This window comes from Ascaphus truei, chromosome 3 (assembly GCF_040206685.1).
Source record: "Ascaphus truei isolate aAscTru1 chromosome 3, aAscTru1.hap1, whole genome shotgun sequence".
Classification (NCBI taxonomy): domain Eukaryota; kingdom Metazoa; phylum Chordata; class Amphibia; order Anura; family Ascaphidae; genus Ascaphus; species Ascaphus truei.
In genome coordinates this window covers 419,586,856-419,604,064 of record NC_134485.1, presented here as the reverse complement: position 1 = coordinate 419,604,064, position 17,209 = coordinate 419,586,856, and the positions used below count along the sequence as shown (strand labels likewise).

At 46.7% G+C, this 17,209-nt stretch overlaps 1 protein-coding gene across 1 annotated transcript; it reads left to right on the top strand.

Annotated features, from left to right (window-relative positions):
* The first annotated feature begins 3,370 nt into the window (after nucleotides 1-3,370).
* On the top strand, nucleotides 3,371-4,324 carry LOC142490801 (odorant receptor 131-2-like). The gene has a single exon (XM_075593224.1). The coding sequence runs from the start codon at nucleotides 3,398-3,400 to the stop codon at nucleotides 4,322-4,324; it is 927 nt and encodes a 308-aa protein (XP_075449339.1). The 5' UTR covers nucleotides 3,371-3,397.
* The last annotated feature ends 12,885 nt before the right edge of the window (nucleotides 4,325-17,209 follow it).

Sequence of the window (17,209 nt, the reverse complement as noted above, 5' to 3'; positions counted from 1 at the left end):
AGTGCTTTGGAATACACATACATAGTCCATTATACATTTTACAGTAACCCTGTCTCTCCCCACACAAATTAGGGGTAACTAGCCGGGTATAACCCCTTTATTACAGGCCAGATTACTCCTTATCGTCACACCACCAATTTTCCTTCAGTCATCTGGGTGTGGAGATCCACTGCTCATGGAATATTAGGTGTCCGCGTGTTTCCACAGACCAGTGCCGAGAAACGCTGGTGTATCAGCCACTTCCTGGCTCGCGTCCTAGATCTGCCCCGTGTACCAACGTGATGATGTCATCCGCTACCTCACAGCTGATTGCATGGATCTCCTCCACACTCTCCCAGACGTAGACAGTCACCTTCCAGCAATAGCTTACCATGTACCGTTCACCCTACGCGTTTCACGAATGACTATTCGCTTCCTCAGTGGTATTACTTGATACATGGTGCATGACGTAATCACGTTAGTACGCATGGCGGATCATGGACACAAGTCAGGAAGTGGCTGATACACCAGTGTTTCTCGGCACTGGTCTCTGGAGACGCGCGGATACCTAAACCTCAAGGAGCAGCTGAAAAATCACCCCTGGTATTCAAAGCGAAAAAGAACGGATAGTCTGTGAGTGAGATTCTGAGATTCCCTGTTTTATCATGTTATATTACATGTTGCGGAGTCCCTCTACCCGGCCTCCGGTGCGGGGAACGGCTCCGCTGCACCACGTGATCGGGGAGAAGTGGCGGCAGCCATTTTGGACTTGGCGCATGGGAGGGGAGTTGTGTTGGAGGGTCCGTAGCGTGGGACCTGATCCAGCCTCTTCCTCTTACTATTCCCTGCACATGCAGGGCCAGGCATACAGCGTAACTTAATACGCAGTCATATATTAAGAAATGAACCACTAATTGATAGGCACAGCTAAACGACATACGTACCTGATATACTAGCTGATGTCTGTCAAGTGCTCGAGCAAACACTGCCTCACCACAACTGCTGTGACTGCATAGAATGAGATGAGATGAGTATAAAACTTACAACCGAGAGCAGAGCTATTGTAGCTGAAGTGGTGATGTTACATTTTAGTATCTAGTCCTGTATAAATAGCTTATACTGATACTATGTAACACTTGATATACCAATGCATATAGCATAACTATATGTGTAGTCATATATTAAGATATGAGCCACTAATTGATAGGCACAGCTAAATTACATACTTACCTGATATACTAGCTGTTGTTTGTCTTTATTGTTGAAGTGTTTGTGATTAACACACTTTATATGCTATGTTGTACTGCCATAGCAAGCATCTCATGGGTTAACTGCTAACAACATTACCTGCTATCTAGAGCTGCATCAGCAGTCAGGTGTTGGCTTATGCGTTTCAATCATGCACGTTCAAGGAACTTTTTTATCATTTTAAATTTGCATGCATTAGGAGTATTATTTCTGTTACCTCAGACCAACTATTTGCATGTAGTTGCTTTACTAGGACTTTAGTTTAGATATGAGACTATAACTGGATGCGGTCACTGAACCGCGCCTCGGGGTTTAGAGGTGCACATTTTGTGCCAGCTCCTTTAGAGTAGGTCTCCTCTCTTTTGATAATTGGGCATTGTAAGATACGTGTTCAGAGGAACGCAATGGAGACAGTTTTAAGGTGAAATTAAAAAAAAGCTTTATTGCGCCTGTTGTTTTAAACACAGCAAACATGTAAATCAGCAAACAAAATCCGCTCCTCTCTGGAGTATATATACACTTTTGATCAAGCTCTCTAACTGCATGGTTAGCCCAGCGATTCACCAGCCCAAATCACAGAGACATTCATATACTTAGATAGACATAGATAATAGTCTTAAAAGAAAAGTCTTATCTGTTAGCTGGGTTGCTGTAGGGGAAGGCTTCTTTGTTCTCCTGGTGTCCACACCCGTCTGTGATAAGGCAATGTCAGGATCCAGGTATAGAAGTATTATCCCCTGTGTCTTGTTGTCAGCTTGCAGTCTCTTTTGGCAGGCTCAAGACGTCTGTCTCCTTGTTCAGCCCAGTTGTGTACTAAGGAGTCTCTAAGGAGTCTCTCTTGCTGTCTCAGAGGCAGGCTTTTTCTAACCCCTGTAATCAGCCATGTGGTGTTAGTTAATTGCCTGCCAGCAGTTAACCACCACACTGCTGGATTAGAGGCACATTTGTGAACAGGGATAAGTCCCCTGTTACAAGCATCTATATAAGTAGTTAGTTAAGAGGCTATAACTGGATGCGGTCGCTGAATCGCGCCTTTGGGTGTAGGTACACACTTTGTGCAAGACCCTGATTAGCTAGCATTTTTTACTTTTATATAGGTGGTACATTCATTTGGCAATCTGATGAATTTCATGCGTCATTTGTTTTTTAGTGAGAGACATCTATATGGCCACACACATTCCCAGCTAGCTCAAACTCCCACACACACCGCATCATGAATATATATTTATGTCAAAAAAGAGTGCTACTGATAGTGGCAAATGTATACAACAAAAGACAGGGGTGCCCAATGCTACATACAAATGACAAAACATATATGGTAATAAGTATAAAGTTCAAATACTTCAATAATAATAGTCATTACTTGGTTATTTAGTTAAACCCTTTAGCCAAAGCGTCGTAAGCCTGCATACCAAACATCAAGGTATAACCAAAAATGCAGGTCCTACACTACACTCTGAACCCTTCCCTTTACCTATGAATGAAGGGAAAGAACCATAGTAGGTCCTGTTCTTGCAGCAAAGTTAAAAGACCTCCCAAGTTAAAAAGGTGAGGAGGAGTGAGCTCTGGGGGGAGGTGCCACCTACCTCCATACAACTGTTACCAGTCAGAAATTGATTAACACACATTTCCAATTAGCTCAAACTCCCACACCCACCACATCATGAATAAATATTTATCTTAAAAAAAGAGTGCTACTGAGCGTGGCAAATGCATACAACACAAGACAGGGGTGCCCAATGCTGAATTGAATGTATAACCCTGTTCATTTAATGTAACCATGTCATCATAACTCTGTGTCCAAGACATACTTGAAAACGCGAGATCATTCTCATGGTGAAACATTTTATTAAAACAATTAAAATATAGTAGTTTTTTTTTTTACATTAAGGACTATTGTCAACCGTGCATTTTAATTATTTACTGCAACTATGGATTTTCATTTTTAAACAAAAGACCGAGCAATAAAAAAAAAATCAGATGTTGCAACACGTTCATGCCTTTGGGATAGTGCTATTGTTCTAACAAAAACTGAAATGCCCAGCGCAACATCCAAAGTGACACAATATATAGTACAGTGTCATTGTTCTGCGCTGATCATAATCTTTCTTTTTTGTTGTTGTTACAAGTTTGAAAACTTTGAGAAGACCCAGCCGCCATCGTTCAGCAAATGGCGAACTCTACGGCTCTGTACAGCAATATCACCCAAGTTTCTGTCTATAGCAACAAGAACATTGAGACTGTGAGGATGGCCCTTCTAATCTTGTGTATCTGCTTCTGCTTCTTCTTGTACTTCCTTACACTTATACTCTGTGTCTACTTTACCACAGCTCATATTCGAGAGAACACTCGCTATGTCCTTTTTGTCCATATGCTCATTAATGACACACTGTATCTTGTCCTCGTGATCACTCTGTTCCTGGGTGCCTTATACATGGTATTCCTCCCTGTGCCATTATGCTATTTCTTAGTGAGTCTGTGCACAACTTCCTTTAGGGTCACCCCCTATAACCTGGCAGTCATGGCTCTTGAACGATATGTAGCCATTTGCTACCCGCTAAGACATGCACAGCTTTGCACCCCACAGAGATCTCATGCTGCCATTGCAATCATATGGGCCGTGGGATTCCTCCCTTGTGTTGCTGATTTCATTGCCCTGAGCTCCTCAGTTGGGACAAAGTTTTTCTCTCTTAATGTGGTCTGTAGCCAGCCAGGATTATTGAAGACCTCAGAGCAAAACACCATGAGATCCATCACCCTCGTCCTCAGCTTTGCCCTGGTGGGCCTGATAATCGTGTACACTTACATCAGGATTATGCTGATTGCACGGAAGTTTAGCTCAGGCAAATCTTCTGCCTTCAAGGCTGGGAAAACAGTCATGCTCCACGCTTTCCAGCTCCTGTTATGCATGACCTCTTTCACCTCTTATTTAATTGACACATATATCAAATATTATTTAGATTCTTTGCCCATAATCAACTTTCTCCTATTCACGTGTCTGCCTCGGTTTCTCAGTCCTCTCATTTATGGTGTTAGGGACGAAGTGTTTCGCAAATATATAATAAAGTGGCACTCTTCTGCAATCGCTTTAGGATAGAACCACCAGCGACCTTACAGTATACAAGTCAAGAGTATGTGACACGCTTGTCTTTTAGTACACATGCTTCAATACACATAGGGAAGAGACCTGTGAGATTTTGAAAGCCCTGCATAATAGGGCTATGAAAAAAATCTCTTGCTTATCCTTTAAAAAGTACCACGACATTCATCAAAAGTACATTTCCTAATTCACTCTTGATCTCATTTCTCTGCACTGGCTTTTCTGCTAAAATACAATATATTTTATTCTGTCAACACACACAAACTACAACCCTCTCCACACAAAGAAAACACACACACACACACAGGCTCCTCCGCACACAAACATACACATGCACACTGTAGCCTCCCCTACCACTGCCGCTAAAGCAAACACACACCCCTGAGCACACACATGCACACTGTAGCCTACCCTATCTCTCCCCCTAAAAAACACACGCTGCAGACCCTTTTTTCCCCACCATACAGTACAGCACAACCTCCCCACAACACACTCACAATGCAGAGGAGACAGTATCTGGCTGCTGCAGGGAGTGGGAGGAGTCAGTGTCTAGATGCAGAAGAAAGGGGAGGAGTTAGTGTCTAGATGATGATGTTCTGCAGCTCTGAAAGCTGATTGGCGAAATTTTTTACGTGGCTAGGTGTCAAAAATTGTGACCATTACTGGATAAAAAATCAGCCAATCAGCTTTAAGAACTGAAGGAATTATCAGAGTCGTATTCTAGTAGCTCCGGTAAGTAACTCATTGAGAATTTCGGGCCCTTTTTGAAGGAGTTTACATACAGTATGTAGCTATTCAGAAAGCTTTGATAACATGCCAAACCCGCTAGAGAAGTGCTTCTTCCCTATCAGCCTCGCTCCCACACGGGAGCGCAAAAAATGCTCAAACTCGCACTTCTTGAAATATCGAGCAATTGTATTAGCTCCGAGATTCACCTCACGGCTGCAACTCGCAAGCAGCTCTCCGGTACCCATCTCGCCGCCACAGGGATGGTGAGATGGTATCCGTGATAATCACTCTGAAGAAGACATTTATTTTTGGATTGAAGCTGGGTATCTCCAGAGATGCCCCACATTAATACCACCTCCGGAGACCCCCTGCTTCCATCCTCCTGTAATAAAAATGCATTTACAGGCAGCTTCATTACTTTAGCAGCTAACCGCTAAGGTAATGAAGGAGTTAAATACCAGCGCCCGTTTTATTGGGGGCAGCAGGGGTGAGGTGAAGGTGGTATTTGATCCGTGGTGGTTGTTTAGGCATACCGGGAGGGTTTCGGGGGGAGTTAACCCCTTCATTACCGTAGCGGTTACTACCGCTAAGGTAATGAAGGGGTTAACCCCTCCCGCTACCCGCCACAGGCCAAATACCACCTTCACTCACCCCATCTACCCTCAATAAACATTTACATACAATACAAGCACCAATACTATCTAATACACAAATTGATTGCCAGTGTGGTTACATATGCCCTCACTGGGAGCAAAGAGAACCCCAATAGCAATGAATGGGCACCCTACTACCCACCCCCTCAAACCCCAACAACCCTCCCCCTTTCCCCCCACCTAACACATACAGTACAGTAATGGGCAAAATCCCTATTATCCACATCTGGATAATAGCGCATTTGCTCATTAAAAATAAAACATTATCCAGCCAGCATAAAGTAAATTACAGTTGGACTTACCCCTGCCAGGATTAAGGCCGCCCTTGTCCTCATCACTGTCCTCCACGGGCAGCAACATTAAAATAAAAACAACCTACTGTCCACTGTGACGGGAGGGGGTAACCAGGCTGTATTTTAAAGGTCAAACCCATTTTGGTTACCCCAGCTCCATGTATAAGGGTCCAAGAGAGTTAGCTCTTGGGCCCAGTAACATTGTATTGTTGCCTTGAACTGTATTTGCAAAATGTAATAAAAAATCATTTGTTGTGTTTTTCCCATTCCAGGCATGCAATCATGCAGGGATTGCTAGTAGGTGTGTTTCAAGGGGGGGTTTGCGGAGGAACCATTTGTCACGGGAGAACAGGTTTTTACACCCTTTTACCGGGATCATTCTCTGAGCAAAACAAGATTGTAAAACAAATTGTCATTTATTCCATAGAAACAGACATACACACAGTGAAATACAAAATACAGAAAAAAACACACTTACTGGGAGTTTGAGCTAAAAAAAAAAAAAGTAGACTTTCCTAGGTAAAATAGAACATAAAACAAAGTCTTTAGGTAGACCGGGACATGGTCCGAAATGTCCTGGAACTCAAATCGACAGGAAGTTCCACACGCCACCGCTCTCTTTCATCCGGAGATGCCGAAAGCCCTTGACCGGGAGATAGTACCAAATGTCCTGGAACTGTTTTCGGCTTGCAAACCCAGCCGAGACAGCTACGTTCTATTCTCAGAACTTGGCCCCGAAAAGTGTGGCAAGCGTGGATTCGGATTCTGACAAGGGCATGCCAACCTGGCACCTCTGCCACTTGTCAGTCAGAAGCCACCCGCTGAGTTAGGCTCCTCACAGTCTGGGCTGGGGCAAATGGTGGTCCGATGACTTCCAATCATCCCAGGACGAGAGTACTTGAGCCTAACTCCGGTGCCCAAATGACTTTCACACCTTGGAACCTCTGAGGCTTTCATGTCCGGGACCCGAGCAGACTTGATGGCACCAAGCTTTGTAGCCACACTGTCTCTCGGAACCGTGGACCTGGAAGTCCCCAGCTCATATACTGTGCACAAGCATTATACACTTTAAACACACTTGTTTAATAAAATATGCTTTACACTTTTATTCTAAGTCTTTTGGGTATGAGAGATAGAATGAGAATCTTTACTTTTATTCCCACTAGCCATATCCCTCACACAATGCAAACCTGACCTAAACTTTTAAAATCCTCAGAGCCTTATGTATAGCTGGAGAACCCCCAGAACCCCTATACCAAGTTCTGGGTGATCAGGGCATTAACTGGGCATCCCCCCTTCTAATTGGGACCCCTTTACTGTTTCAGGGATAACTTGCACCCCTATCCCCATTTACCTTTCTGGTCTGTGCTGAAACTAGTGGTGAGTCGCGCAAGCATGTTCAGAGCAGGATTTTGACCGGAGCATTGTGCCTATAAGTATAATTTTTGGGGTATCCAGCAACTCTGGACCCCGACTACCTAGGCACAATCAGACAAGACTTTCTTCACAAAACACTCCCCGAAACTCATAGCCTAGCAATCTCTGCTTACTGGCACCCCATGAAAGTTAAAACACAGAAAATTCTTTATTGCTGCATAATTTTTACATAATGCATTTACAAACACTGGGCTCAAGAGCTGACACTCCCGAACCCCAATACATGTATCAGGGGTAACCAAGTGGGCTTAACCTTTATTGTGAGCCTGATTACCCCCCTCACTGTCACACCACTGACAGAATGTGTCTAGAAGGTTGGGGTCCAAAGTTACCAGTTCCCCAATAAATGTACCCGGGAATCATGCCTGATTCTCGGATACATGTAGGCACATTGTCCCGGCAATTCCTCCCCTTGAAAACGTAAGCGCGACTCACCACTAGGGTACCCTGCTTCAGCAGAGCCCAGAAAGGAGAATGAGGCACAGGGATTAATATGTATTCCTGTAGCTAAGGGAATCCTTAGGTTAAGAGGGCGGGGGGTACCCTAGCTAGTGCCAAGGTGACCCACAGCCAGTATAGGGTTTGTGGGTGCCCAACCGTATATAAGGTTGGGGGGACTCTGAGAGTCCAAACTGAGTCAGAGGGAAAGTGTGGGGGGAATAAGGCAGGCAGAAATAAAATGACAACTTTTTCTTTTTATGTTCCTGTACCCCAAAGCCCTTCACCTAAAGTCGCACATAGCTGAAGGGGTTCCCCGAGACTTTATGTTTATTAAAATGTATTTCAGTGTGTTTTACATTCGGAACCAATGTCCAAACAGGCAGCCTGTGCAAACCCATAGGCGCCGGTATGTCTGCTGGACATCAGAGTTCAAAGCAGCCAGAGGATGCCCAGAGGTGTGAACGGCATTTGGTCAGTGGGGAAACGCGGAGTACTAGGTCAGGAGATCAATGTCAGTCCTCCGGGATGCCACTTGTTCTTCCAGATCCAGGGGTGGCTGCCCAGCAGGTGGCATTGGGATAGCTGGTGGGAGATGGGGCAGGCTTGCGCATGTCTCTTGGCTTTGTTGAACCTTGGGACCATGAACAGTCTTTTGGAGTCAGATCTCAGTTGATAAGTGCTGCATGTGGTAGGGGTGAGGCGCTTGTTCAGATAGATGGGTAGCTTTCCCAGAAAGTATTTGGAGGCAAGACAGGAAAGGTGAACTTTGCGCCTAGACTCGAGTGATGACCAATCTAGTTCTTTGAGCATTTTGCAGTGATGTGTGTTGTAGTTGCATTGGAGAACAAAACGGCATATGGAACTGTAAAGGGTATCAAGTTTGCTAAGGTAGGTTTGGGGTGCCGAGCCGTATACTATGTCTCCATAGTCTATTATTGGCATTAACATCTGCTGTGCGATACGCTTTCTGACCAGCAGACTTAGGGAGGATTTTTCCCTATTTTAAAGTACACCTAGTTTGGCATAAGTTTTGGATGTCAGGGTATCAATGTGCGTTCCAAATGTTAAATGGGAGTCAAACCATATGCCCAGGTATTTAAAACTAGTAACAGGAGTTAGGGTGGTTCTGATCTGGAGCTCAGTCACTGGAAGCTTTAAAAATTTAGCCTTGGTCTCAAATACCATTGTTACAGTCTTGTCAGTGTTTAAAAACAGTTTGTTTTGGGAAATCCAGTTTTCAAGTCTCAAAAAGTCAGATTGAAGTACGTGTTCAAGGTCGGAGAGGCTAGGGCTGTGTGCGTATAAGATTGTGTCATCCGCAACATGCTTCCTTACAAGCTGTAGGAAGATAATTTATTAACACAGAGAAGAGTAGGGGCCCCACAACAGGACCTTGCGGGACACCCTGCAGGTGATATCCAAGTGGTTAGAGTTAGAGCCTGAGATAAGTTAAGCCTGGAGTAAGTTCTGCAGGGGGGAGCGGGCTGTTCCTGGCGCAGTTTTGGTTAATAGCTAAGCTTTTTGGAGTCCCGCTAGAGGCAGAGAAGTTAGAGGTCCTGGTTACAGTCTTAAGCTTCTTGGGTATTGAGATCGGCTTGATGTAGAGGGTTTTCCGGCTGCTAGGAAAGAAGCAGAAGGAGCTCAGGTCGATGGTGGTTAGTAGTGTATAGAACAAAAATGAACAAACATCACCACCTAAAGGACAAATATAGAAACACAGGTGTCCTGGACACAAGGGAGGGACTCCTAAATCCCCAAATGAAAACACAAAATACACAAGCGGGTGTCCCACACTCCAAATAAGTAAGATTTGTATAGCCATGCATAATAATGGTATATTACTTTCCTCTCTGTTGGCAGTAAGTCCTGGTAAGTACAGGTATGCCAGCAGTAGTTATGGAGGTTTTCCCTCACACCATGGTGAGGTGCCCTATGTATGGAGGGGAGTGGCTGTATGCTCTGAGTCCCTGGATAGTGACATCAGGGATGCGCCTGCCTCCTGAAGTATATAAGGCACAACACAGTTAGTGATAGTGTGTTCCAGCAGTTGTGGAAAGTTGTTGGGAAGTTGTTTTGCCTGCATAAGGGATTGTAGGAACACTTTGTGACCCTAGTGAAGTAACTAGCGGTCCAGGTTGACCAATCAGCCTGTCTAAGCCACTCTGTGTCCAGGGACCTGGCACAGAGAGGATCTCCCTAGGAGAAGAGGGAATCCCACTTCAATTCGGGAGGGCGTACCTGGCGAAGGGACAGCACGGAGAGATGTGCGGCTAGAGCCGGCAGCTGCATGGGGCAGTCTGCTACATCACCGTCTACAATAAAGATGACCTTGTTAACGATACCCCCAATGTGTGAGTGTGAAATTACTCAGCAGTGGATGGCACCACCAAGAAGGAGTTCCTCACCAGGACCATCTCCCTGCGGAAGCACAGATCCTAATGAGGTGGAGGCGCTGCACATGATGTAAGTTGAACTCGCACCCACTACCTCAGCTACCTGTCCTGCTGGAAATCCCCTAATACCATCAAGCGGGAGACTCAGGAGTCCTGTTGCCCACAGGTGCGCCACCAAACACAAACACGTAATGGGGGTTGGTTGTTAGAGTACCCGGGCCAATGTGAGATTGGGGGGGGGAAACCCGTTACATTTGTATGGGTGAAATACTTAACCCGTGTTTTGAGGACTTCCTCAGATGTGACACAGGAGCAGAAACTGGCGGATTACTGCAGTGAGAGCTGTCACAATACTATTCAATATTGGAAGATCTGAGCACACCTAAGGGAAGTACCACGTTTCTTCACAGAGCGTGCGAACAGGCCAGAAGAAGGAGCATTGTACCCAAAAACATTGCCCCCCTTTATATTTCTTTGTTTCCTCCCTATTTTTGTAATATTTTTCCTTTTTTTATGTTCCTCCTCATTTACTGCTTTAACCTTGGAGGTCATTCGGTACTTATATATGCCATTGGTCATTTAATAGGAACATTTTGTGTATTTGAGATATTTTTCTCTGTTTTTGTATCCATATCACATTTATTGTAGTGTCTGTACTCTCTATTCAGTCATATGTTGAGTTTTTCACCCCTATAAATTGTTATTCTTGATACTGTCTAGATTCGTTGTTTTATTTATTAGAAGTTAGGGACACCCTCTTGTGTATTCTCTCTAAATGGTAGTGTAGTTGTTGAGGGCAAAGAAGCTGACGCTCAGGCAGCTTCAGTCATTGTTGGGGATTTTAGCTTTGCCTGCCGGGTGATGCTGATGGGTGATGCTGATGGGTGATGGGTAAGGTGTTTTTGCAGGCAGCTAGTGGGAGCAATGGCAGCTCTGAGGTGCCCACACTTTTTCAAGAGGGTGTCATAGGACATGAGGCATGATTGGCAGGTTTGGGAGAGTGTTGGGGCGTACAATGGGAGAACGTTGTGACAGTTAGGTGAGGTTTTAAGCAGGATTTAGAGCTTTTCACAGGCCCCTGCACAATCAGTAGATTTTTGGACAATTTTGGACACAAGTGGGGGCAGAGCAATGGCCGGTGGGATCGGCAGAGTCAAAATTGGTCAAGAACTTGACGTTCTTGGAATTGTCCCCTTTGGTGGCCAATTCTCCACTAGTGGAGAGAGATAGAGGCACTTGGAGCTCCGAAGTCTAGATAAGATATTTCGCTCAGGGCAGGTTCCGGGGGTGAGAGCATGATAGCGGGTGCATGATAGTACTAAGGTGCATTGCCGTTGGGGTCAGTATTATTAGGGAGCATAGCTAATCGGCGAAACCCATTAACGTTGCAAGAGAGCATTGCTATCGGATTATGCCACTAATGCTGTTGCAGCATGTGCTGCACATTGGGTGTGCTATCCATGGGGGAAGGGACAATAACCAGAGCTGCTTTCAAACTGTCTCAAACAGGTAACCTTACAACTGGGGTGTCTGACCCCACTATCAATCAGACTCATCCTCAACACACTTTCAGGGGAAATCCCAAACAGTAGGTCTCATGACCTTATCCCAAGACAGGTCCCTATTCTGGGGCCTACTCACTGCGATAAAGTAACATTTCAAAGGAAAGGCCGAACCTGCAGCCTGCAGGCAGTATGATTCCCTGTCAGGCACCTCTCTGCCTGCATCCCTTATAATATGCTGCCTGTTCTCCTGTTGCAATATTCAACTGCCTTCACAAGTAACACTCCTGCAGTCTGGAAGAATTGAACTAAATGACCCTGACTTATGAAAAGAAAAACAGATGGGAATTTAACTATATAATTTGTCATAACATTAGGGCTTTCTGTCTTTTGCAGTCCCTGCCTCTCCCTGGTGACAGAGTGCCCCCCTGCAACTTGTTAGATTGCAATAAATCACAAAACAGAAGAAATCCAAGGTCTTTTACTGTATTAAACTTAGCCCTTAGGGGCCGGTAGTGCAATGCGTTTCACTGAAAGGGTTAAAATGAGTCCACCAAAATTCTGCACAAGACCAGCGTACAAAGGGGTTAACGCGCACTCTGCTTGGTTTTGACAGCCTTCCCAGACCCATATAGTAGGTAGCACTGTAGTTCCTCTGCTGGTGCTGGACGGAGGTACAGTACTTCCAAGCAATCCTATGGAAGCACCCTAACCTATGCAGCTTACCACACACTAAACAATAGTGTGTTTGATACAGTAGACACATCTGGTCTTACAGGACCCAAAAACATGTAGTGTACCTGTACCTGCTAAATAGGTACAGATGGAGGGTGTGCCTTTCCAGCCAGGACTTCTTACTGTCCTCTGCTGGCATAGCAAGTACTTACTGCCCTCTGCTGGGACTCCAAACCACAACCCAGCTGCACCTCATTACACCAAAAGGTACTCGCCTTACCATACCATGGTGGGGCTGGCCTAGCTGAGGATCAGGGGAACAATTGTCCCCCGTCCCATTTTAAATATTTGGGCTGGTTGCAGAGAGTAGAGGAGCTGGGTTGCTATCTGCAGCTCACTGCAAATTTTGACAATTTGGTGGTGCTGCAGAGCTCAAATGACAGCTCTTCTCAGCCTTAAGGCTCTTTAGGGGGGCTCCTCTCTCTACTGTGCTGGTGTGTGTGTAATATACAGGGCTGCAAACAGAGGTGGGAGAACCACAACCAGATTCTCGGGCCGGTGGCTGCGAGGGGCCACCAACTTCTCCCAGCTGCCCGTCCTCTCATTACCGCCGGGCCCCGGCTCTCCCCAGCTGTAGGCCTCCCTCACTGACACTAACACTGTCCCACGCCAAGCCTCTGACTTTGGCGCGCGCTGGGCCCAGCTTCCGGCATGCACTGACATGAGAGAGGACCGGCGTTGGAGGCTCGGCATGGGACAGTGTCAGTGAGGGAGGCCCGCAGCTGAGGAGAGCGCGGGCACCAAATGCCCAAGGTAGGTAAGTCTGTAGGTCTTTGTGTGTATGTATTTGGGGGTGGGGAAGGTTGTATGTATTTGGGGGTGGGGGAGGTTGTATGTATTTGGAGGGGGGTTATTTGTATATATTTTTTTTAATGTATTTGGCATGGGGGCGTTGTATGTAATTGGGGGTGGGTGGGTTGTATGTATTTGGGGGGGTTTATTTGGGGGTGGATTTTGAGTTTGGGGGTGGGGAATTTGTATGTTTTTTGGTGGGTGTATGTATTTGTGGGGGGGGGCAATTATTGTGGCTTGTATTGTGTGTTTTGCTGGGGGGGGAGGGAATGAGTGTGAGGAGGGGGGGGATTGAGGAAGCAGGATTCGATTCTGAGAACTTCCTGCTGAGCACTCGCCTGCTCTTCTTCTGGTCAGGGAACATTTTCTGTTCCTTACTTTGAGCTATATAAAAAAGGTCTCGTTTCCTAAATGAAAACAATAAAGGTGACAGGACAGCCTTACTACACATAACTAAACACTAAAACCTATATACATTACTTACAGTGAGGCCCTCTCCAAGTGCTACTCCTGAGGAACCGGATTCCATAACACCGTGGGACGCTATTTATATTCTCCTATCTCCCTATGGTGACATCACTGGTTCCAAGACCTACTGGGGAGTGGTTACCCTTTCTGCAAGTCATCCTTTATCACAATGGGGAAAGGAGTAACGATGTCACAGTTAACACTATGGCCCTTAACTATTAGTAGTCCTGTAGTAGACATGTGCAGAGATATAACCAGGGAGACATATTTGGGGAATGGAATATAAACCTTGGCTTTTATTCAGCCTGTAGCTTCAAACAATACATCTTTAAGGCAGCACACAAATAAACAAACAGCCTATCCCTTTGTAAGGGCTAACTCGCACTTCCCAGTCCCTATCTGCAGGGCTAGGAGGCTAGGCCTCTTACCAACTTCTGAACCAAAGTCCAAAGAAGTACCTGTTTACAAGGGCTCTTTTCTTCTGTCCGGGTCTGGGTTGGTGTCCATGGGGTGCACCCTCTGGCAGGTTTCACAGACTGCTGTGTCCTGGAATAGAGGGGCTGGTTCCCTGGGATCCCTCTCTGTCAGCACACACCTCCTATATGCTAGAAAGCTCTGTTCCTGGGAATCTCTTCTAGTAGCACAGGCCCTCTGTTCTCAAGAGAACCCTGTGCAGTTTGTGGAGCACACATTTAAACCTGCTTGATGAGCCAGGTGGAGACTGGTTAATTGACACCATCTGCCATTAACAAGCTCTTTGCTTGACTTATCAGCTACAGGCAGTCTTTTGGTGTGCACTCTTTTTAACTGGGGAGAGACTCTGTCACAAGTCCCTAGCAGGGGGGCTACACATAGTGTGTGTGTGTGTGTGTGTGTGTGTGTGTGTGTGTGTGTGTGTGTGTGTGTGTGTGTGTGTGTGTGTGTGTGTGTGTGTGTGTGTGTGTGTGTGTGTGTGTGTGTGTGTGTGTGTGTGTGTGTGTGTGTGTGTGTGTGTGTGTGTGTGTAAAAAATACAACTTCTACATGGTGTGTATATCTGCTGTGTTTGTTTATTGTGTCTGTTTGTTTGCATTTGTACAGAGCTTACCTTCTGTGGTGTGTACAGGGTGCATGTAGCTAGCGTCTATGTTGGGCCACATGGGTTTATGAATTCCACTTGCTGAATCTCGAGATATTGGATTTTAGTTTATATAATTCATGTGTGTAGCTAGGTCCCCTGTCGGTGCGGGCGCAAGCATAGCGCGTCTCTCCATTGATGTGGCTGGGTTGCCAGGGACGTGAGCGGGCCGGTTGCCGGGGACGTGAGCGGGCCAGTAGCCGGGGACGCGATCGGGCCGTTGCTAGGGCCGCTGTCGTGTCGCGAGGGTCCTGGCGGCTCGCGGAGCAGGGCGCCGCCATTGTTAGCACTGTTGCGCATGTGCAGGAGCCTGATAGCGCAGGAGGACACAGAGAGGTCGCGCATGTGCAGGGAAGGGCAGTCCACCCCCAGGGTGCACAGGGGCAGAGACCCATGACCCCTGGGAGCCAATAGGGCTGCAGCATCTCCCTGCAAGGAGATTGATACATTTTCGCGGGTTTGCAGCAGTTTTGGCAGTTGGTGACCGGAGCAGCTAGGGGAAGGAGGTAGGGTGCAGGAGTCAGTGACTCCCTGCACTAGGCCAGCATCCCCCTAGGCCCCAGATAGCCCTGAGTCACAGTAGCTGAGTGTTGTAGGGACAGGCCCTAGGTTAGGGACCCTGCCCCATTAGCTATTTGTTAGTTAGGGAAACAGCGAACACTGCGCTTCCTGCTGAGAGACTTGGCCTCAAGTCTCTGTCATTAAAGAGAGCTGGACTATCTTCAGGGTGGGATCGCCCCTGACGGATCATCATGCGGTGGATCTTGGATATCATGTAGGAGCTCGACTGATCCTTTGTGAAGCCAGTTGCAGATCCGAGCACTGGAGTGCCCGGCAGGTACTCTAACTCTACAAGTGCACCAACAATCCTATTAGCTTTAAATAGTGACTGGCAAGTCACACATATCCTCTCTCTGTAGAGTGCGGGACATTGTGTGAGGTTACTGGACACGGGGTGGGATCACCCGGTGATAGGGGATTAGCGTCCTGCGAGACGCAGTAGTCAGTGTCTCCTCTAGGGAGGGACACATGTTGATATATATATATGCAAGTACGTTTATGGTTGCTGCAAGTAAAGTTCTTGATTGTTTATATACGTTGTGCTGGTTATTTATATGTGTCCTACGAGGAACTATTCCTGCTCTGCTAGGAACCATCGCAGGTGGAGGCGCTGTACCGAGTACAGGGTTACTCTCACTATAATTGCCCAAGGTTCCCCGTGGCGGAAGCTCAGCCCTCCTGTGAGCCTAACAGGTAAAGCACCACACCTGGTAACACTGAGTTCCCTGCACCCACACTATATCTGCTACTGGGTGGGGTGGAATACCCGTTACATTTGGAGGCGCTGCTGAGATTAAGACCTGGGGTGCCCTGTTCCATTTTTTTTTTATCAAAATGTCACCACCATAACCTTCCCCATCGCGTTCAGAAGTGTATGACTGGGCCGTGGAGCTGCACACTCGCGGTGCGCCACGTCCCTGTTGATACTCCGCCTTCATCCATACAAATGGCCCTGAGGCAGCACCCAACTCTCCGGGGGGCTGCAACAATAGAAGTGTTAGAGCAACATTTGGAGGACGAAGAGTATTGCTCCGTGTTAGTGAGTATAGGGCAAGATATAACTGAAGACCAGGGTCCGTCCAGCTTGTGGCTCGGAAGGCCGACCGGTTCCTGCTGTATTGTTGTTTACCCTGAACTGCCCATAAAATCTGAACCCCGCAGCTCTCACATGAACTTAGAAGAGGTTGTTATGCATACATCCCCTTCCCCCCCGAGAGTTATTGCGGGGCCGACCGGGCTGCGACCACCGATTACAGTCCACCGTTAAGTATTGCCAACCGTCCTTTAAATTCGGGGATAAAATCCGAATGTTAGCTCAGACTATGCTAGACCTGGGGGCGGCCAAATCCGAAGCTCCGACCCAACAGCAGTATCGCAAGCCAAGCCGACCCCGACGGGCGAAGAAGCGTTTGACGTCTGGAGGGAATACACTTCTCAGGTTCTAGAAGAGTGGACGTGTTCTGAGTTGGTGAAGCGGCAACGCATAATGGAATGCCTACGTCCTCCCGCATCCACCACAATACAGATGGCTAAAGATCAGCATGCGGACGTCACCGCATATCAAATGCTAGAGACTCTTGTGCGGGCTTACGGGCGAACCGAAGACATAGGACAATTGATGAAAAGGTACTACAACCTTTGCCAAAAAGACGGAGAGTAGCTATCTGATTTCCTACAGAGGATTCAAGCAGTCTTATGGGAGCTGTGTAAACGGAAACGTATTACGGCCGCAGAAGTGGATGAGTATCGCCGTGAGCAATTT